The following is a 25,360-nucleotide window of genomic DNA, read 5'->3' as shown; positions in this document are numbered from 1 at the left end:
ATTTATCTGTTGCCTTTAATGTTTTCCAAATTCTGCTAATTTGGACTTTTTCTTCCTTTGAAACTTGGCTTTCTCCATTCCAGCTTTTGTAACAGTGAGGTGATTTGCTTGGTGATTTTAATGTTTTCATTTCCAGCTAACAACCTTGAACAACCTTGAACAACCTTGCTTGGGTTGTTCATTTACCTACCAGAGTACCTGAACATCCTACAGCCAAGTCTCGATCTATTTTTCACAAACAATCAAGTACTCAGTCAAGGTGAGTTATCCTTTAAGACAGGATTTCGCAACCAGTGTGCCGCCACATGATGACAAGTATGCTGCAAACTTTGCTGAAGCTATATTAACTTTGCTGATACCTAAAAATAATACTATATGTATTATGATTAGAAATTGACAACTGAGAATTTTACCTATTGTAAGAAATTAACTGTACATTATTTACTCTCAATTATAGTTTTTATTAGTATTAGTCACATGGTGCAAGGAAGCCTGTGGCTTATGCTGCACCAGCAAAATAAAAAATAATAAAATAATAATAATAAAATTAAAAAAAAATAATAACAATAATAATAAATAAGAGAAAAGGAAATGGCAACCTATGCATTTCCCTCCTCCCTTAGGTAATTATCCCGCTGACCTTTGAATTTCCCCAAACTGTCAGCCTCTACCACCCATGTAGGTAACTTATTCCAGTAATTTAAACTCACTGGCTAAAATAAAATTTCCTGCATCCAGTCTAAACAATCCCCCCCCCACAACTTGAAATTATGGCCCCTTGTTCTAGAATCATTTATAACCGTGAAAATTTTGTCCTTATTCATTTAGCTTATACCTCTCAGAGCCATAAACACATCAATGAAGTCTCCTCTAAGGTGCCTAGTTTCCAAACTCTGCAACCCACATATTCAGTCTTTCCTCATATGGATGCCCTTTTGCCAATCTCACCAGGCAAGTTACCCATCTTTTGGACCCTTTAAAGAATCACAGTTACTTTCTTCAGGTGCAGTCTCCATACTTGAACACAGTATTCCAAAAGTGTGGTCTAACAATAGCCTTATGTAATGGGATTATAATGTCCTTTTCTCTACTAGCAATTATTCGATAAATCAGCGATAGGACACCATGAGCCCTCCTTGCAATCGGTCTAGTTATCCTTTAAGACAACGGAGAATGGAGAACTTTGTATCTGACCGTATCGTAATACACAAGTCTCTTTCCTCCACTACTGGCCTTAGTTCAACTCAGCAAAGTGTATAAGTTATTTTGGGGTTACTGTTCACCAGGTGCAATACCTTACACTTTGCTGGATTAAAGCATAGCTGCCATTTTCCTGACCATCCCTGAATTCTATCTAGGTCATTCTGAAGAAGCTCTGCTCGGCGGTAATCATTAACTATTCTACCAATCTTTACATCATCTGCAAATTTAGACATAACGCCCTCTATCCTTCATCGGTGTCATTTGTGAAAATCAAAAACAACAGCGATCCTAATACTGAACCTTAGGGAACCCCACTTCTTATATCAACCCAATCTAAGGAATAGCCATTTATCACAACCCTCTGCCTCCTGCCCTGAAGCCATCCAGCTATCCACTAAGCATTTTCCCAGTGATTTCAACTGTTCCATCTTATAAAGTAACTGCTCATGTGGGACTGAGTCAAATTCTTTGCTGAAATCCAAATAAACAAAGTCGAAATTATTCCTAAGTCCAGATCTTGAGTGATCCTGTCAAAATAGCTAACCAGATTAGTTAAACATGATTTTCCCTTTACAAAACCATGCTGAGTATCCTTCAGAATTCCATTTCTATCTAAGTGATCTTGAATTCCGCCCTTGATCATAGTCGCCATGATTTTCCCTACTACTGAAGTTAGACTAACCAGCCGGTAATTTCCCACTTCACTCTTAGAACCGCCCTTATGTATTGGAGATAGCACTTTTCCAATCCAATGGAATCACTCCTGAGTCCAGTGATGCCTCAATGGCTAAATGCATTCACTTGACGCCTTCGTAAAGATTATAGGATAAATGCCATCAACCCTAGGAGCCTTACTTGCCTGTAGGTTCGAAAGTTATTTTCATTAATTAAACGTGAAATTTCAACATCAATAATTACATTTTTATATATGTTTGTAATGCTATGATTTGTAATTTTATATATGTTTGTAATGTAAGTACACCATTTTTACTGAAACACAATATTGTATGTGCGGGACAGTAAATTATTTTTTGCGTGGGGTATCCAACGCTGGCTTTCTAGAGTTATTTCTGTGTTTGCCCTTCCAATATTTCTCTTTTTGTCACTGACTGAAATAAGATGCCGCTTGTTAAAGTTAGATACTTAGTTGCTGTTCCTTAAAAGTGTAAGGATTAGCAAAACATCCCCTGTCTTTTATTATTTTATTGGCTTGTTTTGATATTTGTCTCTGTTTGTCCATGCTATTTCAACTTTATTTCTTTGTTCCTGTGCCGATGCACCCACCTTTTGTTATAAGACTATATTTTAAAGTGATAGATGTACCTCTCCCTCTGTGTTCTCACATCTATTACTTCCAGTTTCCTCACAGCTGCACTCTGAAATAGTCAGAAAACTGTGATCGCGAGCCATAACATTGTTGATTTTCTTTTTTTAACAATGGACAAGTTCCTGGTAAGGACTATGCTGTCTGAGTATGAAAGTGCCAAACCCGAAAAAAAAAAGAAACAAAAATTAGTGTGCAGACAGTATAGTTATAATTATTTGCCTATTGGATTTTTCTGGTGTCGTGATGTCTCGTGTGCGGAGAAAAACTGAGCAATGCTGCTATGATTCCTTGTACTGTATAGACGTACTGTTTCTGCTGCATGCCTCTTCTACAGATACTTCCATGAGCACTGTTCTTCTGAATTGGCTTCTATAATTCTCGCTCTCTCTTTCAAAACGGTCCGAACACTTGCCGCCAACATCCATTTACTGTCCAACTTCAAACTCACAGAACCAACTTTTCATCTTCCTCATTTATTCATTCAACTGCCGTTTTCTGGAACAACCTTCCTTTACGTATTTCCTGAAAATTACAATCTACAGAAGTTCAAGTCCAATGTCAACAAATATCTTCTTTCGTCTTCTCAACCTTCAACCCAAGCAGAGTACTAAGTACTATACAGTAATACCCCGAAGTTACGCGATAGGTGGGTCCGACGAAAATCGCGTAAGTCGAATTCGCGTAAGTCGGAGGCGCCTCCGTAGCCAGGTGGGAAGGAGCAGCAGTGCATAGCACACGCTTCTTGATTAGACCGGGGTTCGAGCCCGTCACCACCAAACACAGAGGATGCGGAAAGGTCAGGGAATGACCACCGCATATCATGGAGCAATATGGCCTTAGTTGCTAATGCTCCTAAAAACCAAAAACAACAACAACAACAGCGTAAGTCGGGGTACAACTTTGCATATAAATACATATAAATTTTGCTTAATTGGGACCAAGGACTAACAAAAACACTAGTTTAGAAGAAAAATATTAATAAAATTGCAGTTCTTTATACATATTAATACAAAATATGTATTAAAAAACAAATGACTTACGTTAAAAAGTTATTTCGATGTCGATGGCTTCATAAAATCTAACAAATTCGTCTGACGACACAGCGCGTTCTTTTTTTCACGCAGAATTTCTTCGTAGCAAGCTAATAATTTTTTTATTCCTTGCTTTGTAGCTATAACGCGTTCTTCGTTGGAGTCTATGTTTTCTAAAAATTTTAAGCCCTTTACAATTGAGCCCTTTTCAATTTTCAACCTGTCAAGTTTGCAATTGTCATGTGCTTTTCGCCGTTGCTTCGTTTAGGCCTGTAGCACATGCAATATCACATGGTCTTTCATTTCGCTCAAAGCGTTTCACAATTTCATATTTTTTCTCTATCGACAGAGGCGGACTGGCCATAAGCCTTACCGGGGAAACCCCGGTGAGCCAGTGTGATTCTGGCCATAAACCATAGCATGAGGCCACTAAGAGTCCGATTGCGTTATGCAGCAGATAAGAATTTTTGATCCAGTCCGCCTCTGTTTATCGATAATTGCTTTTCTTTTTCTCTCTGAATCTGCAGTGTCTTCACCAGGACGCTTCCTTTTCACACTTTTGATTAAGTATTTTACTCATTTTTAGGGAATAAAGCACAATTACAAAACGAGGAGGCACGCTTGATACGCATAAACAAAGCTGCGTGCATGTAGCAACTGAATAAACAACACCATAAAGGCAGAGATACACTATTAACACCTCACATTTCTAGGAGTTACTACCATAAAACAATAAAAATCCAGTTGCGTTTCTGCTAGTGAAATCTGTTATAAACTGGTAGTAAACTCGATCTAATTGCATTTGCGATTATACCGATAGCTGGAATTGTGTTGGTTTTTACGTTATTATGGTGAAATGTGTTTCCCCTTCACTGATATAAAAAACATAAAAGCAGCAAAGTTGAATTTTGTTCATCTTTCGCTCTCATTCTCCGCCGTCGCACCGTATATCGATAACATATGAAAAACGACCTTGAAGATAGTGGGCGGCAGCGTTGCCAAACGAAAAAATCAAGAACCGCGTAACTCCGAGTTCGCGTAAGTCGGGGTAGCGTAAGTCGGGGTATTACTGTAGTTTCTAACACCTCTCGTGTTTGGGGTTTACATAAAAAAAAAAAAAAAAAAAAAATAGTAAACTGAAACGGCATTTCTCAACAAAACATTCTCCTCTGGCATAGAAAGATATCAATTATTTTCAACGGTTGTTGCAACAAAACAAAAAACAGGCAACGTTCATGACTTTGCTTTGTCATTACATACTTCAGAAAAAGTACAGGAAGCTAGCTATAAAATAGCCGAAATTATCATAAAGGCCAAGAAGCCACACACAATAGCTGAAATTTTGTTAATGCCAGTTTTGTAAAGAGATGGTGAATATAGTTCTGGGCACAGAAGCTGCTAATGAAATTTCAAAAATTCCACTCTTAGCTGACATAATCAGTCGCCGAGTCAGTGACATGTCCAGTCACATTGAAGACATTATGAAGGAGAAAATCAACAGCAGTCAGAAGTTCTCACTTCAGATTGACGAGTCCACAGATGTTAGTGGTGATGCTCAACTTGTTGCCAACATTCGGTTCATCAATGATGTAATTGCAACAAATTTCTTTTTTTGCAAAGTACTACTCAAGTGATCCACTGGTGAAGAAATATTTCGGTTACTAATGAATATGTTCTCCAAAATGAATTAAATTGGAAAGATTGTGTTAGTGTTTGCACAGATGGAGCCACTTCCATGACAGGTTGAGTTAAAGGCTTTGTAACTAAAGTGTGTGAAGTGAATCCTGACAGACGATGTGACCATTGTCTTATTCACTGTGAAGCCATTGTTGCTAAGTCTTTGCTATCTGCTCTGAAAGTTGTGCTGGACAAAGTAGTAAAAGTCGTTAGCTTCATCAAATCACGGCCCCTCAATTCGTGGCTTTTTTTCCATTTTGTGTCAGGAAATGGGATCTGAATACACCACACTCCTGCTGTATGGTGATTGTCACGTGGTAAAGTGTTACCATGCCTTTTTGATCTTAAGAAGGAGCTACAGACATTTTTAACAGTTGGGGGACATGGGTATGCAGTTATTTGTAGATGATGAATTGGTGACAAAGTTGGCATATCTTTCCGATATTTTCGTTCACTTGAATGAGCTGAACCAAAAAAATGCAAGGCAAGAACGAAAATCTTTTTATAAGTATGGATAAGATTCAAGGCTTTCATAATAAGCTGGAGTTGCGGACACAACATATTGCAAATGGGTTGTACGAGATGTTCCCAACTGTATGGCCACTTGCTGCTGGTAATAAAGTGGTGATAGACTTCATTAAAGAACATTTAAATAACTTGCAGCAGAAGTTCAAGGTTTATTTTGGAGAGAGAGCGTTGAAGATTTCAAATGGACTCATGATCCATTTGTTGCAGATTCAAAATCTCTCCCGATGATTGTACAAGAGGAACTAACAAATCTTAAGATGGACAGAATATTGCTATTTAAATATTGTGAAGTGCAATTGGACACATTTTGGTTGTCAATAAGAAAAGAATGGTTGTCAATAAGAAAAGAATGAATGCCTGGTAAGCTCCGAGATGGCAGTTAATATGTAATTACCATTTTAAACTCCATATTTGTGTGAACTGGGCTTTTCAACTTTGACTGAAATTAAAACATCAAAGAGGAAGAGACAGATCCATTGATGAAGAAATGAGGCTTGCATTATCAACAATTCTGCCACGCATCAGACATCTGTGTTCAGCAAAGTAGACACAAGTATTACACTGAAGGTATGCATAGTTTTTTGGCTTAATACAGCCACTCCCCGATTAACGTAAGGGTGCGTTCCGCGGAACTCTACATAAGTCCGGATTCCCCCATGCTTGTGCAGCACTCGCAACTGTGCTCATTGAATTGATTGAATTAAAAAAGAAATGTTCGACAAACATGTGGATAGAATTATTTATTGTATTTTTTCAATTTTTATCTCATGTGCAGGAAAAAATACAAAATGTGCAATTTAAAAATTATAAAATTACAAAAAAAAAAGAGACAGGCAGGCATAACATCAGTAAGTTTTACCTCTCAAGCATCATTGTCAGAATCAACGTCTTCAGCTGATAAGTATGCCGTTGTGGAGATTTAGAAGGGGTCGGCTGCTCAGCTTTACAAAAGAACATATTAATGGATGACTGGACGATGGCTTTTTTCTTTTCACCGTACATTTCTTTGTAGCAAGCAAGCATATATAATTCACGCCTCTGGTAACTTTTACGAATTGTTCACTGTCAGGATCCATCTTTTCAGACCTCGCCACTGCTGATGCAATTTCACAAAATGCCACTGCCATCTCTCTGGTGATGAAGCGTCTCAGCTCCTCATTTGGTTCATCTCGAACTTCATCAGCATTTTCTTCTTTCACTGTTGCTGCCTTCAAGTCTAAGTTCTTCGTTAGATAATTCCTTCTCTTCTTCCTCTATTAACTCCTTCATGTATTTGGCAACAACCTCCAACTGAAGTAGTTCTGCAACCTTTACAATCTTATCTGTAACCTCTTCATATAATTTGTCTTTTTCAAACCCTTCAAAGCCTTTTACATGCCGTGAGCATATTTTCTTCCATGCCCCATTTAAACAACTTTTAATAATTTCTGCCCAGGCCTTATTAATGTTTAAGATGGCGTGGTAAATATTTTAAAATTTCCAAAAGTCTCAACATAAAATTTTTCTCACCATCTACTGCAGACAATGCCTGAGCAAATTTTGGGCGTAAATAGTATGCTTTTAAATTCAAAATAACACCCTGATCCATAGGTTGGATGAGTGAAGTCGTGTTTGGCAGTAGAAATGTGACTCTCACATTTGAATTGAAATAGTCTAGATGCGTAGAATGTCCAGGAGCATTATCTAATAGAAGCAAAATCTTAAAAGGAATGCCATTGTCTTTACAATATTTTTCAACCTTGGGAATGAAGCAGCATTTAAACCAATGCTCAAAAAGAGATATTGTTATCCATACTTTCTGGTTTTGATCAGAAATGCATGGGTAGGGTGACGTTTATTGATGCCCTTAAATGCATGAAGATTTCTAGAATGGTAAACAAGCAGTGGTATTAATCTGTAATCTCCTGCTGCATTAGTTCCAAGCAAGAGCATGGCCCTATCTTTTAAATCCTTGAAACCTGGCATTGTATTTTCCTCTTTGGCAATGTATTTTTGATCCGGCATTTTTTTTTCCAATACAGAGCAGTCTCGTCAACGTTGAAAATTTGCTGCATTTGAATAGCAGCCTTCATCAGTAATTTTTTCCAACACATCACAAAATTTCTCTGCAGCTGCAGAATCGGCACTGGTGACTTCACAGCATACTTCAATGTTTTCGAAACCAGCGCAATGTTTGAACCTGTTAAACACAGTAACGGATCAGCATTAATGGTGGTAAAGTGTATTGAGTTATTGAGATTAGGAGTGAAGTATCCTGCTGCATAACAGGTGATGACATAACTGAAGTAAGCCGTACTGAAAGTCTGTAAGTGTAATTTTAGTTTGTACTAATATCCTGGTGCAGTATTTTACAACTATATTGTGAGAACTTTAGTCCTTATCAATATTTGTAATTTTTTAATCTTTTTAAGTAACGAAATGCATATGCCATATGCCATTGTTAGTTCAGTTTAAAACTTTTATAATTATTTTTCGAATTAACCATGGAGAAAAAACATAAAAACAGTGCTTTTTAACGCAAAATAAAACTCACAGCTGACGAAGCTCTAACAAAAGGAGTTTTAAAAAAATCCAAAATTGACTTCTTATTTTGCTCATCCAGAAACAGAATTAACATCAACAAGTCAATCTACAACTTTTGACATTGATGAAATGGGAAAAGAGCCATCAATTGAGGTTATGCAAGGGAATGACATTCAAAAAACATCTTAAGAAGAAGAATCCTCAAGTAGACCATCTCCCTCCATGCAAGAAAATCAAGTTTTTTCAACTTTGAAAGAAATTGAAAATATCAATATCGAAAATCTTAAAAAATAGATTACCCTACTGACATTGCAAACTATTCAGAGAATTAAAAGCAGATATGAAGGCATTTATTATAAAATACGGTGCTTGCAAGTCAAAAGGACCATTTCCAAAAAATAATGAAAATAGATCATTTTCGGTAAAATAATACTCAGCCACTAATAAATCTGGATTAATAATGATCAGGCAATGGTTGTGCTACTCCAAAAAACTGGATTCCATATATTACGAGCCATGATGGATGTTTTCTGGAACTAGATGTAACTGGACGAAAGGCATCAATGATTGGAAAAATTTGTCTACTCAAATTAAGTAACATGAAAATAGCTATAAGCACGTAGAAACATGGGAAAGCAATACTTGATATAATTCTTGATAGAATTATGGAATAAAATTTGCATGAACCATGTAATTTTTGGAGAAAAGTATTAGAACGGGTGATTAAAATAATCCTAAAATTGTCAAGAAATCATTAGCTTTAAGGGGTCACAAGAAAATTTAAGTGATACCTACGTTGGAATTTTTTTTGTTGGATGTAAAGTTGTTTGCAGAATATGACCCAACCAGAATATGACAGAATGTGGATTTACTGACTGGAAGCATTACTTATTTAAGTCCCAAAATCCAGAATGAAGCTATTGAATGCTTGTGCCAACATTTAAGAAAACAATTAACTAAGGATATTAAAGAAGCCCCACATTTTTCCATCATTGCTGATACAATGCAAGATATCTCAAAACTGGACCAAAAATGGATCACATTGTAAAAGATCCGTATGACAATAGACCTACACATGTAGATATCAAAGAAATGTTCCTTGGTTTTCTCACCATTACTGATGGAGCAGCTGCTGGAATAACCTCAATAATTTGCGACTCCATAAATTCAAATGATCTGGATCTTTCAAAATGAAGTGGGCAAGGGTTCAATAGAGCAAACACAACAAGTGGTGCATGTTCAGGAGTATAATCCCATCTAAAAGAATTACAACTGAATACATTGTACATACATTGTGTGTTGCACAATCTCAATCTAGTTATTAATGATGTAGTAAATGGAGTACTGGAAATATCCAACTGTTTCAACATTGTTCAAAGTATATATGTATTTTTTTGGCTACAATATCAACCATTGGGACTTATCTAAAATTACAAGTGAATGTGATATTGTATTTAAAAAATTAAATCCAACTTGTTGGTCTAGTTGACTTGCATCTATAATTGCTATAAAATTGAGATTTCCTGATTTGTTAATGACATTAAATAAAATTATCATACAATCATCAAAAAGCAATGAAAAGTCAGAAGCCATCCAGATTAAAAATAATATTGATAATTTTGATTTTGTGTTAACCACTGCACTGGCAGAAAGAATCTTGTTGAGTTTTGATTCAACATCAACAATTTGGCAAAGAACGAATATGGATATTGGTCAAACTGCATAGAAGTTGGGCATAGAAACATCGTATCATCAAGGGAGCATCATCTAAAAAACACTGAATTGCACAGAAATAGGGTATACCTTGTCAATTTGCAATTAATTCTGAGCTGATTTGTTAAGAAACATTTTGATGAACTGGCAGAGGAGTATCAATTTGAAAATGCAGAACTCTTCTTAAAGTTAATTTTTTTATTGTGTAATTGTCTTTGTGACAACGGAACTGTGCAAAAGTTTCAAGGACTAAATACATTTTCTGACTTGTTTGCATTTCTTACTCCAACTCAATTAATTCAAATGGATGACAATTCCATTATAAAAAAATGCAGAGGTGCAAAAGAAATTTTCAAGTGATTTTTCAGAATCATTTTTAATGCAATTAGTACTTTGCATAAAGTCACTAAAAGTGAAATTGCAAAAATTAAAAATATTTGTGAATTTGCAGAACTAGTCGATATGAGTTTTTCGGAAGTGTGCTCCTTATTGATATTATTTTTGACAATTCCAGTTACTGCGTCATCTGAAAAATGCTCTTTCTCGAAATTAAGTCTAAGAATTATTTGAGAAACACCATGTGACAGCAACATCTATCAGTGTTAGCACTGCTTAGCATAGAAGCGTAAGAAGCTGAAAGAATGGACATTTCGAAATTAATTAATGACTTTGCCAATGCCAAATCTAGACAAAAACTATTCTAAATCACGTAAGTCAACATATTACTTCATTTAATTTTCAGAATTTATTTTTCATATTTATATTTATAGAATTTAATATTATTTTGTTTTTATATTGTATTGAAAAAGATTTTAAATGCACGTTTACCATTGTAGTTAATTTTTTATTTTTACCAAAAAATAAATCCAGACATCCAGGATTATGCAAGACATAATCCCAGATTTGAGCCATTTGCCCTGCATTGCAAACTCCTACAAAATGTTCCTTATTGGACATGTAGCCTCCATACTTAATGGCAAACATAATGCAAATCATTTGCATTATGTTTGCCAGGAGCCAGTGGTGCAACGGAAAGAGTTTTTTTCGGTAGTAAAGTTAGTGGATATCAGAAAAAACACAACTGACCATAGAAACACTGAAAGCAATATTACAAGTTAAGTGCAATTTTGTTAATTCTTGTGAAGAATTTCACAAAGAAATAGCAAATAATGAAGAATTATTAAGAAAAATGATATGATTTAATTTCTATTGTTTTTACATTGTTAAAAGAAGTATGTATTTTTAATATTATTATTATTATTATTGTTATTATTATTTTGCAGAAATACCTATATAATATAGGTATTTCTGTGAAATAAAACAAACATAGACTATATTTGTTTTTTGTTTTCTTTAAGGAGTGAGATATTTTATTTTATATTGTGTAGTTTAAAGAAAGTATGTATTTAATTTATATTTTGTATGTGAATATTTTTTTTACATATAAAAACATTTCAAAAATGTGTACAGCCACTCACCTGCTTACGTAATACTCAACTTATGGAAATTTGACTTTACATAAGTTTTTGCCAGCTGGTGCAAACTTAAAAAAATCGTGAAAATGTATTTTGCATCCGTAGGAATGAATGGAGGTATCGTGAAAATATTGTAATATGGACCCAATATAACACAGTTTTTTTTTTTTTTTTTTTTTTTTTGGTAGTTCGTTCCAAGATCTTGGAAGTTGAAATTTTCGCTATATAAGTAAGCTATTTATCTCTGAAAGGTCATTTTTATAATGGAAATTGCACTACGTTTTCATCATTATCATATGTTCTGTTATAAGAATCAATTTCGAATTTTGAATTTTTGTAGTTTTTTACACTTTTGTAATTTTTCCAGCACGAGATAAAAAAATTTAATAAATAATTCTATTTACATGTTCGTCAAACATTTGTTTTTTGCTTCAATCAAATTTACAAGTGCTGCATAAGCATTTAGAGAAATTCCGACTTTCGTAGAGTTCCGCAGAACGCAACCCTTACATAAGTCAGGGAGTGGCTGTGTATTGTTTTTGAAGAGTGGGGATGGTAAAATCAATGTGCCGCATTGGAATAATAAGGATCTGGTCACTTTAAAGAAAACAAATATTTTCAGGGGTGCCACACTAAACTTTGCATTGGGGCCCACTTTTTCTAGTTATACCACTCAATAGATATAAAATAATTTTAATTTCCAACACTAATAATGCTTTATAAATTTCTACAGTGGAGTATATTCAGACCTATGCCCACCTGTTTGTTGAAGGAACATCAGGAAGTACATCATCGGCATTTTCTACCACTGGTAGGAGAAATAGTGAAGCAAGTATTACAAGCACCATGTCTGGGATGATAGAGACTATTCCACTTTCTACAGTCTCTTCTTGTATGTATATTTTTAATTAATCTACAAGTTTATTTTATAGTAATTTTAAAACAATGAATACTATTTTAAGGGACAAATTGGAAACTGTGTTCATGGTATTTATTTTGCCAATTAATCAAAAAAGAAAATAGAGTTTTAATTCTCTGGGAGAGCTGCTAACAAAGAAGGTTTGACAACTTTATTATTTCAGCAACTAAAACATCATTCGTTTAATACAGTTTTTATGGAACCATATAAGTATGCAATTACCAGGACTACAGTCTGCATATACGGTAAGAACCCTGTATCCACGGGGGATATGTTCCAAGACCTACCGTGGATGGCTGAAACCACAGATATAAGCGCACACCTGCTGACATGATATATAACGTGATTTTCTTGTACATACATACATATAATAAAGTTTAATTGATAAATTAAACACACAGTAAGACATTTCCAACATTAAAAATGGTAATAATAAAGTACAGCAGACTCTCGATTAACCGGGACGCTTCAAGACACCAAATTAAAAAAAAAAAAAAAAAACAGAAATCATAAAATTCAAGTAATAACCAGAATAGGTATAAGCAGATATTTTGCAAGTCGTAAATAAGTGACAAGAACCGGCATCGTCATTGGGAGATTAGTGTACCTATTATCTTGCAACCCCCGCTGTCTTCACACCCTACTGCTCAAAACATAAAAAAGAAACCAAATGTTTAGTTTGATTTAGTGTGTCGCGTCGATTGTTGTGTTCTGTCGCACCGCAAAAGGACAAATGTTGTTTCGTTATTTATGTCAGCCATGTCGGAATTTTTTATTATTTATTTATTTTTTTTTGTTTAGAAATCGCAAAAATGATGGGCAAACGCAAGAGTTGTGCTTTCAAATTAAACAAAAACTTGAAATTATTCAAAAGTTTGAAAACGTTCATCCATTAAATCTCTAAAGAACCATTATAATGTTGGTGACCAAACCATATGCGACATTGTAAAAAATAAAGGGAAGCATCGTTGGACACGTGAGTGGTACGTGTTAATGTTTTTCTGTGGTTAACTGTGGGTGACTTAATCAGCAGCTACGGGGGCACAACTGTATATAACATCAGTTCAGAGCCTTGAAAACTTCTAATTATCAGCATTTCATAAGAAACCACCAAGGATAGCCACTGCAATGGGTTTAAACCTTAAAAAAAGAAATCTTCAAATTGGGCATCAAACCATCTTTACTATGAGTTCCATGAAGATCACAGTTGAGGTTTCTGAACAAATAATAGTCACTTGGGACCAGATCTAAGGCTGTACTGTGGTTAGTTGTTAATTGCTCAAATCCAGATTCATCAATTTTAGCCTGTGCAACGTGGAGTTTCTGCATGATCGCATTGTCATGGAGAATAAAAACCTGATAATCCAACTTTCCTCGTCTGTTTTTTTCTTGAATTGCTGATTTTTACTTTGGTGTGAGGCTGGTATAACATTCCCTTGTTATTGTTAGACAAGGTGATCAATTTACAACAATTCTTTTGCGTCTCAAATCTTTTCCCAATTAGGTTTTAAACTTATTTTGCAATTGGAGATCCCTTGTACTTTCAATGTATGCTCTCTTTGGATTGAAGATCATAAAAATGCAGCCAGATTTTATCATCTGTCATCACAAGTCTATCTGGATTACATTACATTCTTATAAACTTTGCTCCTGGTTTGCCAGGAGCAAAGTTTATAAGAATAAACTTTAAATTCTCTTTTGATGACTACACTCTCTGCTGTTTGTCATGAATGGAAAGGTTTCTGTGAGCCAAACTTTGCACAAACTTTTGAATATTCCCAAATGCTTCCGTAGGAAATTTTAATCCTTCTTTAAGTTCAGAACATTTTAATTCTTCTCTTTGCTAAAATTATTCTTCACTGATGGCAACTTTTTTGGAATTGATTGTTTCAGATGGCTGACCAGACCATTCTCAACTGATTTTCATTATCTTTTGAACTCTGCCAGCCATCTGACAACAGCAACATAATTGAATGGTAGTTCTCAAAACAACTAGTCATTTTTTAAGGGATTTCTTTACCATTTCTGCCCTCTTTAGTAAAAAATTTGATTATTGAGCAATGCACGATTTGCTAGATGTTCATTATTCTTATACCACCTACCAATATAATTAAATTTTAGAAACTGCATATGACATTGATGTACAGTTTTTTTTTTTTTTTTTTTTTCTTTCCATTATTTTATAAGACATTAAATCTATCAATATAACCTATTCTGTAATTTATTAATATATTTTATTTGTATAACCTGTTCTTAGAACTTTTTGGCCACCTCTCATATAATCTTCAGTACTCTCTATTTAAAAATTTATGTTTAGGTGATTTTGTTTAAATTTATAACTTTTGTAGTAACTTCTAATTGTTTGTATTACCGAATTATGTTAGTTTGTCCCCTTCCAGCTTAGTACGAACCATAGTTTTCTCCCTTAACCTTAATTTCAAATAGGTTGGACCTGTATATTGAGTGGTGGCCAACTTGTTTCAAGATATTCTGATTCCTTCCTAGCTAGCCACTTTATTGTCTGGTATAACATTCCTTTGTTATTGTTAGACAAGGTGATCAATTCACAACAATTCTTTTGCATCTCAAAAAATTGAGCAACTCTTTTCCCAATTAGGTTTTAAACTAAGAGTCACCAATTCTCAGCTCCTCCCCCATGCACTGCTTGCTAGCCTTCCTTTTACCATCTCTAGGTTATGCTTGCAGTGAAGATCATTGCATGACTTTCACCCCAGCACTTGCTCAGAAAACTATAACTCAGCTGCTTTGGCAAGCTAACTTGTTTTCCCCAAGGAACTTCTGGAGATGACACCTCAGATTAGTAGGAGTAGCACATCCACTAACCATGACTGTCTTCCCTGCAGCTCAGAAACTAACAGCTGACATACTCAGCTGACACTCTTTTCTAGGTTATGCAAAGAGTGAAAGAATGACTTTTACTCTTTGCATATCAGTAGCAAAACTAACCTCTCCCACTAACTACTACTGAATTCATTACTGTCTTAATGCCATCCCAAACCTTGAAAGACTGACTACATAAAAGAGAAAGAGAGAAAAATAAAGAAATATATAGAAGAGATGCATTCCCTCCTCAATTAGTGTTCTAACCTTACAAGGAACTGTATGTGTGAACTAGTTATAGTTAAGTAGTCTCAGGTGGAGGGAGAGGGTCCCCCCCCCATGAGTTATTCAGATTTTTCGGCCCATACAACATGAAAATCTGCTAGTGAATAAATACTTACACATACATAATGCACACGTGGTACGGTACTATTAAATTAAATTTGATTATTTTGTAAACTCTATAGTCTACTGTGGCAGCATTGTCAGTTGATACCGTGTAATCTGTCAGTCATTCAGAGAGGTCTGGGCTCAATGGCTGGAGTAATTTTTAAAGTCCTCTTCAAACTGCCGCATGCTACGTAGTGTGCATAGTATTAGGGTCAGGCACCACCTGTGTTTCCCACATCTGTGCCATATGTTCGCTGTGAAGAAATACAGTACTACTGTAAATGCCAGAAAAGTGTTGTGTGTTGTATATGACATTTTGTGTTAGGTTCTGTTGTGTGTCCTGGCATTTGGTCGCAGGGCCCCTGGTGGGACTCCATGTTACCCGGAGATAATGCTGCATGCTACAGTTAGCCAATCTCTGGCAGAGAGAGTATTCACCACACCATGAATTATTCCAGTTATTCAGCTCATTTAACATGCAGGTCAGCTGGTGAACACATGTTTCTATAGATAAATTTATGTACTGATATGAGAGAAGTTCTGGTGTCGTTAAATTATAATTTGTATAAGCTGAACTTGCAAACTCTAGTTGTCCTCCATGATAGCGTAGTTGGCACAATACTTTGCATTCTGCCATTCTTGTTTGGAGAGATCTGGGCTCAATTCCCTTAGATGACCACAGGAATTGCCGAGGATCCTACTTGGAGGGAGTAGGATTCCTGTTATCCCAAGTCTTTCAGTCTGCATAACTTACAAATTGACCTGTAAATGCATGCTTAAACAAAATACATTATGCAAATATTAACAAAGAGCTAATAGCTGCATAATATCTTTGCTAATATCTGCTCTAGCGGATATTAGCAAAAAATAATAATTTTAATTTGTAAACAAACGAATTAGAAACATTTGATACTTAAATCAAATAGCAGCCATCTTATTTCAGAATGGTAGATAAAATTAAACTTCTTCCTCTAATCAGGATACTTGAGTTGCCTGCTGGTTGGGAGTTTTATATGATAAATTTAATTTAAATTGTACTATAAATAAAAACGTAAAACTAAAACATTTTCTGGTGGGTGAACAACCAACTATTAATTGTTTAATCCTTTCTAAATCATAATATAGGATTAACTAAATCATAAAATGACAATTGATATTACCGATGATTTAACTAACCAGTAAAGTTCCCTTTGACCTTTCAGTTGTATGTCACACTTAAGCAGACATATGTAATGGTATATTAGTGCTTTAAAACTATTTATATATCAGTTCTAATTCTATTCTATTTGGTAAAGAGTGGCCACCTAAAGAAATTCTTTCTAAATTCAAATAAAAATAACAATTTCTGTGCAAATTTTGTCTTTTCCTTAAGACATTACTGCACTGACTTTTCTGCAGCTTGAACCCCAGAGGCTCACATCTGGTGTGTATGGGCTTGAACACCCAGCTGGATATCATCATTCTTCTCTTTCTTGGTGACTCCTTTACCCTTCTCTCTCTCTCTCTCTCTCTCTCTCTCTCTCTCTCTCTCTCTCTCTCTCTCTCTCTCTCTCTCTCTCTCTCTAAGTCACTCAGTGCATGTAAGTTTTTTTTTTTTTTTTTTTTTTTTTTAAATCACTCAATTCAGCATCACTAAACCAGTAGATTGTAAAGGTATTACAGTCTCCATAAATTTTAAAAGAAATTAACAGAAATCCTATCTACCTGGAATTACTTCTGCTTTGGGTTTATTTTTCTGTGTGTAATTATTGTGTAATTACTTCCACTGCAGTCCTTCATTGCTTGTGAAAATATACACATCATTGTCTGTTTTCAAACATTCCTGCTGATGTTCCAGTTACAGTACTTGATTCACTAGCCCAATTCCTTATGGTGTTACTCTAGCCTTAAAAAGTTTGAAGTCCTTTCAGCAGAATTATAGTTTCTGCCCTCAGTAGTTAAATTCTCCTGTTTATACAGGAGTAATAAAACTTTTGCTAACAGTTTTCTTTCTGTAAGGGATCTTCCATAGTTAACCTGGCACATATATAGAATGTAATATTTCCAACTTTGAGCTGAATTAAAATTCTCCGTATCAGTTGTGCGGAATAAGTATTACTTAATTGCATATCATTGATCTTCTCATCATTACAAAGCAAACAAACTCATTCTTACTATTCTCTGTATTTTCCCTAATTCTGATCCTGAGTGCCAGAACCATGATCACACTGAGTTCTTTAGTAACTTCCGAATGCAAACAGTGAATACTTTAGGTTTTACTTATCTCTATCTTTAATCTTTGGCACTATCTTTAACTCCACATCGTAAGACTGGAACCTCAGGAGAATAAAGTTATGAAGGCAGAAACACATAGCATGAGTTTTCAGTTTGGGTTTTAATTTCCTTTACAATTACTAAAGACATGCTGTCAAACCAGAAGTAATGAGAAGTGTCAGAAGGCAGAAAAAATGTGTTTCTTAGTTGTCCTACCTTTTCTGATTAACCAACTGACAGGGGGGAAAATTGTTCCCATTTATTAGTATAAAAGAGCATAAAAGCAGAAGCAAGGTCCCCACCTCCACTAAAATCACATAGCATTTCATGTCTGGCAATGTATTAGTTGAAGCAGCAATTTCAAAAACTCTCAGAAGTTATTAAAAGTAATATATGCATTCAAGGATAACTAGTACAGTACAATGCGAAAAATCCAGTTGTCCAAAATAAGACATTTTTTAATATTTGGATTTACTGTATGTTTAATTTTTTATTTATTTATATATTTATTTATGAAACTGATGCATTCAGTTTAGTACAAAACTTGTTCTTAAAGTGGTGCTTTTGGATGGAAAATTTTTTGTCCAAAGACAGTGGTTCTAAAAGCTCAGTAGCTTCCTTATATGAATTACAAACTTGTGATAGAAAGTCTGTCATCCAACAAACTAAATCCACAATTTACCAGTTATTTCTAAAGCCATACAACTTTAGAAATAAGTTGCTATCATCTCACCTTTTTTTTTTTTTGTATTGAATGAGAAAACACTAACATTGTTCACAACTTTTGCAGAACTACACTAATGCTATAGAAAACAGAAATTTATTTAGCCCTTCATTGGTTGCTTGGTGTCTGACAGATGCCACATGTAAAGAATTTTCTGTTATTTTTAAAACTTTTGTGATAAAAGCATATCCCTCCCCCATTACCTTTTCCTCACAGGTTTCTCTAAATTAAGATATATATATATTTTTATTTTTTATTTTTTTTTATTTTATTTATTGGAATTGTGAGAAATTAACTGCTTGTCATCGCCTTTATTGCCATCGCAATTCAACAAAAAAAAACTAAAAAAAAAAAAAAAAAATGACCTTGCAATTCCTCTCTTCAAATATTTCTGCTCATGTGCTCAACAAGAACATTTCTTGGAAATTTTTTTGTATAAGAAAGAAAGAAAGATTAATGGTCAACTTCAGTGCTAAGGTAAAATAAAAGTCAAAAGGATCACCATTAAAATATATGGAAATTATAATACCCACTAAAAATCTCATAACTTACATTTAATATGTGACAACTACCAATTGTATCTGAACTGCCAGGTTAGAAAATATATTCCAAATATGCTATGTTATTCTTGATATGTGTATGAACGATTTGCTCACATACATCCTACAGAAGTACTCCTATTTGATATGGCTCTGAAGATCACAAAATTATTTAATACAGGTCTCTATGCAAAAATTTTAAACATTTTAAAAAATGTTTCTCATATTTCTGAACATGCCAAAAGTGGAAAGTATAGAAATAAAAAAAGAACAACACATCCTACCATGAAGCTAAAAAAGCATCCAGTCATTCCATAAAAATTATCCTATGCTTGCTCCAAATTATGTCAAATATCATAAATTAACTTAATCCAGTCACACAGAAGAATATCTAATTCTTCTGTGTGACTGGATGATTTTCCCACATCCACCATCCCAAAAAATGGAAATGGAAAGGAAAGCAAAATGGGAAAATTTCAGTATTGGAAATTTTTGTAAAGGAAGAGATGGACACACTTGCTTCCTTAAGAATTAAAAACATGTAAATATGACAAACATAATACCTCGGGAAATGCCTGAGAGTAGTAGTAGTAGTAGTGGCATGTGATGCAAGAAAGCAAGTGTATGAGCTTATGCAGCATCAGCCAAAAAAAAAAAAAAAAAAATCACACCATTTCCTCCAAATGCCTGTCCAGTCCCTCCTTAAATTTATTCAACCTATCAACTTCCACAACGACAGATGGAAATTTGTTCCAGCAATTAACCACCCGCTGGCTAAAGGCAAATTTCTGCATATCTATTCTACATCTGTCCTTTCTTAATTTGAATTTATGCCTCCTTAGGTTCGTAATCTGAACAAGTGGAAGGATCCCATCAGAATTCAGCGTGCTCAACCCTTATACACCTCAATCAGATCACCGCGCAGGTGCCTAGTCTCCAGCCACTGCAATTTGCAGAACTTAAGCCTCTCTTGGTAAGAGGATCCCTTCATTTCCCTCACCAATCTTGTTGCCCTTCTCTGTACATGCTCAAGCAAATCTACATCCTTCCTAAAATGAGGCCTCCAGACCTGTACGCAGTACTCAAGGCGTGGCCTGACCATTGCCTTATACAGAGGGACAATCACCTCCTTTTCCCTGCTAGCAAAATCCCTATATATCATTGACAAAACCCCACGACCTGCCCGGGCAGCCGTCTGCATTGATCAGAAAACTTCATATCTGACTGCAATTACTCCCAGGTTTCTTTTCATTTTCTACCACCTTAAGTGTAGTAGTACCACACAGTTGGTACGTTTCTCTAGGGTTACTTCTACCCATATGCAGTACTTTGCATTTGTCAAAGTTAAACTTCAGTTGCCACTTCTTAGCCCATCTGCCCAAATTATCTAGATCCTATTGCAGTAGTACACTGCCATTACTGTCATTAACAGCCCTGCCAACCTTTGTATCATCTGCAAACTTCTACATTAAGCCTGATATACCTTCATCAATATCATTGATAAATATACAAAACAACAGTGGACCCAACACCGAACCCTGTGGGACTCCACTAATAACATTAGTCCACAAAGAGCAGCACCTTGATTACCACCGTCTGTCTTCTCCCACTTAACCATCCTTTTATCCATTGTAGCAACTTATCCTTAATACCATTCTGCTCCAACTTGTACAGTTGGAAGATCATGCATAAGTATGAGGTATGCATAAAACTAAATACAATGAATTCATTATACTGAATGTTCGTGTACTCTGGCATTTTTTATATCAATATGTTATTATATAAGAAAGATGGAATAAATAAAGGAATAACTCATGGCATTTAATAAAATCTCCATCCAGCCCTTAACCATAAACTACCCCCCACTAGAAGCAGTTATAGTTGGTTAGCAATGAGAAGTATGGTCACCATATACCAGTCCCCCATATTAGCATTAGTAGAGGCATACGATGCAAGAAAGCAAGCTCATACAGCATCAGCCAAAAAAAAACCTTTCCCATTTCACCCATCCATTCATTCCAAATGTTTGTCTAGTTCTGCCTTGAATTTATTTAAGCTCTCAACTTCCACAACTATTCTGTGCTTCTTACAAAGGTAAGGAAACATCTGAACAAGCTGATCACCCAATTGTCTCCATCTTGCCTGATGGGGTTTGAATGACAGCCTGTATGGGGAAACAAAAATACCAATTATTGTAGTAATATCATAAATTCTTAGAACTGCATAACATTTTTGCTCTTTAGTAGTAGAACATGTATATTTTATCATTTCCCAACAAGATGCATTTCAGCAATAGATATTTCAATTTTATCCTCCTCCCCTATTCCCATTTGACCTCTGAGGCAGTTAATCCATTCCCCCCCCCCAAGTCAGCCGTCATCAGAATTGCAGTGTTGGCCCAAATGAATTCTAAATTGGAAAATTAAAAGACCAGATTGCGAAGAATACCATTCAACATTAGTCTCCAAATTGCTTCCAGATGCATTAAAAAAAGCAATACTAGATTCACAAATCATCAGAAATGAACTACTCAATACAGGATTAATATATGTTGCAAAAACATCAATAAAAACTATTGTACAAACCACCCTGAAACCTCAGCACCATTTCCTTCACATCCTTTATATTGGTGAACTGCAGAATATACTGTAACCAGAAACATCAGAGGTCTTGGAAGTGTTTTTCAAAAATACCCAACAGCCAATAATCTTATTCTGTATAAGCATCTGTATGCCAAGGTCAGGAAAATATGGACAGGCTAGGAAACATTGATTCAGTTTGCCTCCATGATAAATTTGTACACAAAAACTCGAGAAGTATGGGGGGGGGAATCTGGAAAGTGATAGATAAATATCAAAATTTCCCATCTTTGATATTCCAGTAAAAAAAAAAAAATTATTGATATTAACAAAATAACAGATACCTTAGCGGAAACCATTGTCTAAGTGTTGTCTAAAGATTCCTACACTAAATTTTGCCTCTAAAGAATCATCCTTTTACAATAAATGAGCTACATATAGTACTGTGTAATACAAGGCCTAGAATAGTGGAAGCAAAAGATCCATTACAAAATAGTAGGCCTCAGTGAAAAAGTCTCAGCCCCCCGCCCCTTATAATGTACAAATGGATTTTCTCAGAACATTACTTTCAAAATATATGGCAATATACTGATATTGGCTTTTTCAAAACCAGGAAAAGATTAAACAAACCTACATAGCTAATAGTTGATTTGGCAAATTACTTTAGATAATAGCAGAAAACATCCTCACTAGCACCCAGTGCAACTTTAAGAACAATAGATTAATGCTAGACCATCTTGTCTGAAAAAACAAGTATTCATGATACACTTATCCAGTCAACATTTAGTAGTAGTATTTTTCAATAATGAGAAAGTTGATTACACAACATGGTGATATAATATTATAAAGAACATTCAAAACATGAGATTTTTCAAGGCCACCTTGTATGCATACAAAAATTTTTAAACAGTCGAATTTTTCAGGTCAGAATATGAACCTTTCATCTAGTCTTTCCCCGGGAAGTTCTACGACATGCTGTCCAGAGCACCACGCCATTTACTATGAAAATAAATATTAAAAAACAAAATCAACTCGTGATATCACTTGATCTATATGTAGATTTTAGCATCTTAGCTACTCACAGAACATAAGGACAGTCAAAAGACAACTTCATCATATTATCAACAACATAAGCAGTTGGTCTCCAACAGTACATTTAAATATACATAATAAACAACGTACATAAAACTCTGTTGGATTCAACTTGCAAAGGAATCCAACAGAGTTTTATGTACGTTGTTTATTATGTATTCCTAGAACTTCTGTTTGCTAAATAAAGTGAGCTTTATAAAATCAGATAAGAGTCTTATGAAAAAAATGCAGCCAGTTCCTCAATATACTTAATGCTTTAATAACAGAATGGAGAGTGAACTGGTATACTTTACATTATATATTTGGAGCAATAGCAAGACTTAAAATAGGTAGTGCAGCCCAAGTTTATGATTCTGCATGCAAAATTGCCCTAGAGTGACTAAACCCAGTCTGTCATAATGCCATATAGTAGCCAAAGTCTTTTGAATAACCCCCTTACATCAGGCCTTTATATGGAAGCTAGAGGAGTAACAAAACTTGCACTGAAACACCTGCAAGATAAGATTTGTGTCAGATTATCTTACTTGAAATACTTCTCTCCCCAATATATGAAAATATCTATAGAAATAGACCCCTTAGTAAAAGAGACCTTTCCTGGTTAAAAAAAATTATTTACAGGGTTATCAAAATTCACAGTGTTACCGAAAATGCAACTTACTAAAGACGTATGTTTTCATTATGGGAAGCCCTGATTGCCAAGCGTACACGCTCCCCCCTCCCCCCAGCAAACTCTGCTTGCAACATTATCTGCATGGGATGCATATAAATTATCAGGTGACACAGAAGCCTATGGTAGACATAAACTAGTTTGTAATCAAGTCACAAAGGAGATTAGGCAGGCGAAGGCAGATTATGAGATATCTTTGACGAAGGATGCAAAGAAAAACAGCAAAGACTTCTTTGCTTATGTAAACTCTAGAGGGATGAATCAGCTTGGTCCATTTTATATCGATGGTTCGACTGTTGGTGATCCTGCTCAGGTAGCTGATAAACTGAATTAGTATTTGTCATCTACATTCACACATGAGGAATTCTGTAGATAAGTGAAGGCCGGAAGACTTTGTAATAACTGAGAGGAAAGTGGAGGAGAAATTGAAGTTAAACATAAGAAAGGCACCTGGGGCAGATGGGATCTATCCAGGTATATTAAGGGAGGCAGCAAAGGAAGTAAGCAAACCCTTAGCCATAACTCTGAGAACATCCTTGGATTCAGGGAAGGTCCTCACAGACTGGAGAAGTGCAAATGTGTCTCAAATTCACAAACATGGATCAAAGGGTGACGCAAGTAATTACAGACCTGTTAGTTTAACTTCTGTTCTGGGGAAAATAATGGAGTCACTGGTTAAAGAAGCAATACAGCATCTAGACAAGACTCCAGCTGTAGTTCAGATACAGCATGGGTTTCTTGAGGGGAAATCTTGCCTGACCAGTTTGATTGGATACTATGATATTGTCACAAAGTAACTGGATGCAAACTAAGGTCATTTCCACTCGATGTGGAAATGACCTTCGTGCATACAGCATGTGTACTCTGTACACATGAAAGATGTTTTATATGTAAAACATCCTTGGTGATGAGGGTAAAGGTTGGGCATTCGTAGTCGTTACATCTGCGGTTGGAAATTCTAAGAGAAGTAACGGATAACTTTCTGGAGTGCACAATTTTACATCATTTTCATACCATAATCGACCACAGATATCACAAACGGCTCCAAATGTATTTTTCAGAAATTGTCGTTTAAATTCTTTATCGGAGTTACAATCATGTTCAATATTCTTGTAAATGATTTCATGCTTGACTACTGTTGAAACTTTTGGAGGGTCTACAACATGTGGTTCAGCTGAAAGGCCGACCGGGCTAGCCGAGTGGGTAAAGTACCTGCCCGGCAACCCAAAGGTCGCGGGTTCGATTCCCGCCTCGGGCTTGGATCCAAGTACTGCAAAAACCTTGGGAGGTGCAATATGGCCACAGAAGCCGATGCGCCAACAACTACCAAATACCAAATTCAGCTGAAATATGATTTTGTTTCTTTTTGGATGATACAATCATCCAAAGCTGGTTGTTGCAGTATACTCTGTGTAGCTGGCTCAGAAATCAATTGAAAATCCTCAGGTCATTCATTCATTTAAACTCAAATTTTCTGGATCAAAATCTTCAGGAAGTTCTTGAATGTAATTTTGTGATGTTGATGGTCCAGCTTCTTGATGAGAAGTCGAGGTAGAAGGCTGATGTTGATCAAAATCTTGAGAACCAGATTTTATTAAACTCGGCATTTTTTTCATTCTCTATGTTTTTTGAACTCATTCTTTTGTCAACGTGATAGGCTTCTTCTATGGCTTTGAAGTGTTTATTGTTGCAAATATTACTACCCACTACTTGCTCTACCGAATCAACGTTAGTGACTGATTTGATATAATTTAAGAAGTGATATAATTCCATCTTTTAGTATGAACAAAGTAATTTTTTATTCTAATGCCCACTACTTACTCTACTGAGTTAGCATCGTTAGTGCCATTTAGGAAGTGATGTCATTTGCATCATTTCC

At 35.4% G+C, this 25,360-nt stretch overlaps 1 protein-coding gene across 1 annotated transcript in view; it reads left to right on the top strand.

The window, feature by feature from the left end:
- rdgB (retinal degeneration B) overlaps nucleotides 1–25,360 on the top strand; it is a 597,535-nt gene that overhangs the window by 356,356 nt on the left and 215,819 nt on the right. Inside the window, exon 13 of the mRNA XM_090373500.1 lies at nucleotides 12,211–12,369. Coding sequence (XP_090229626.1) covers nucleotides 12,211–12,369 — 159 coding nt within the window. The remainder of the gene's footprint in view (nucleotides 1–12,210; nucleotides 12,370–25,360) is intronic.

Source organism: Mastigoproctus giganteus, chromosome 5 (genome assembly GCF_048544385.1).
Source record: "Mastigoproctus giganteus isolate SK-2022 chromosome 5, ASM4854438v1, whole genome shotgun sequence".
NCBI lineage: Eukaryota > Metazoa > Arthropoda > Arachnida > Uropygi > Thelyphonidae > Mastigoproctus > Mastigoproctus giganteus.
Note: the sequence above shows the minus strand (reverse complement) of the source record. Positions and strands in the feature narration are given on the sequence as shown.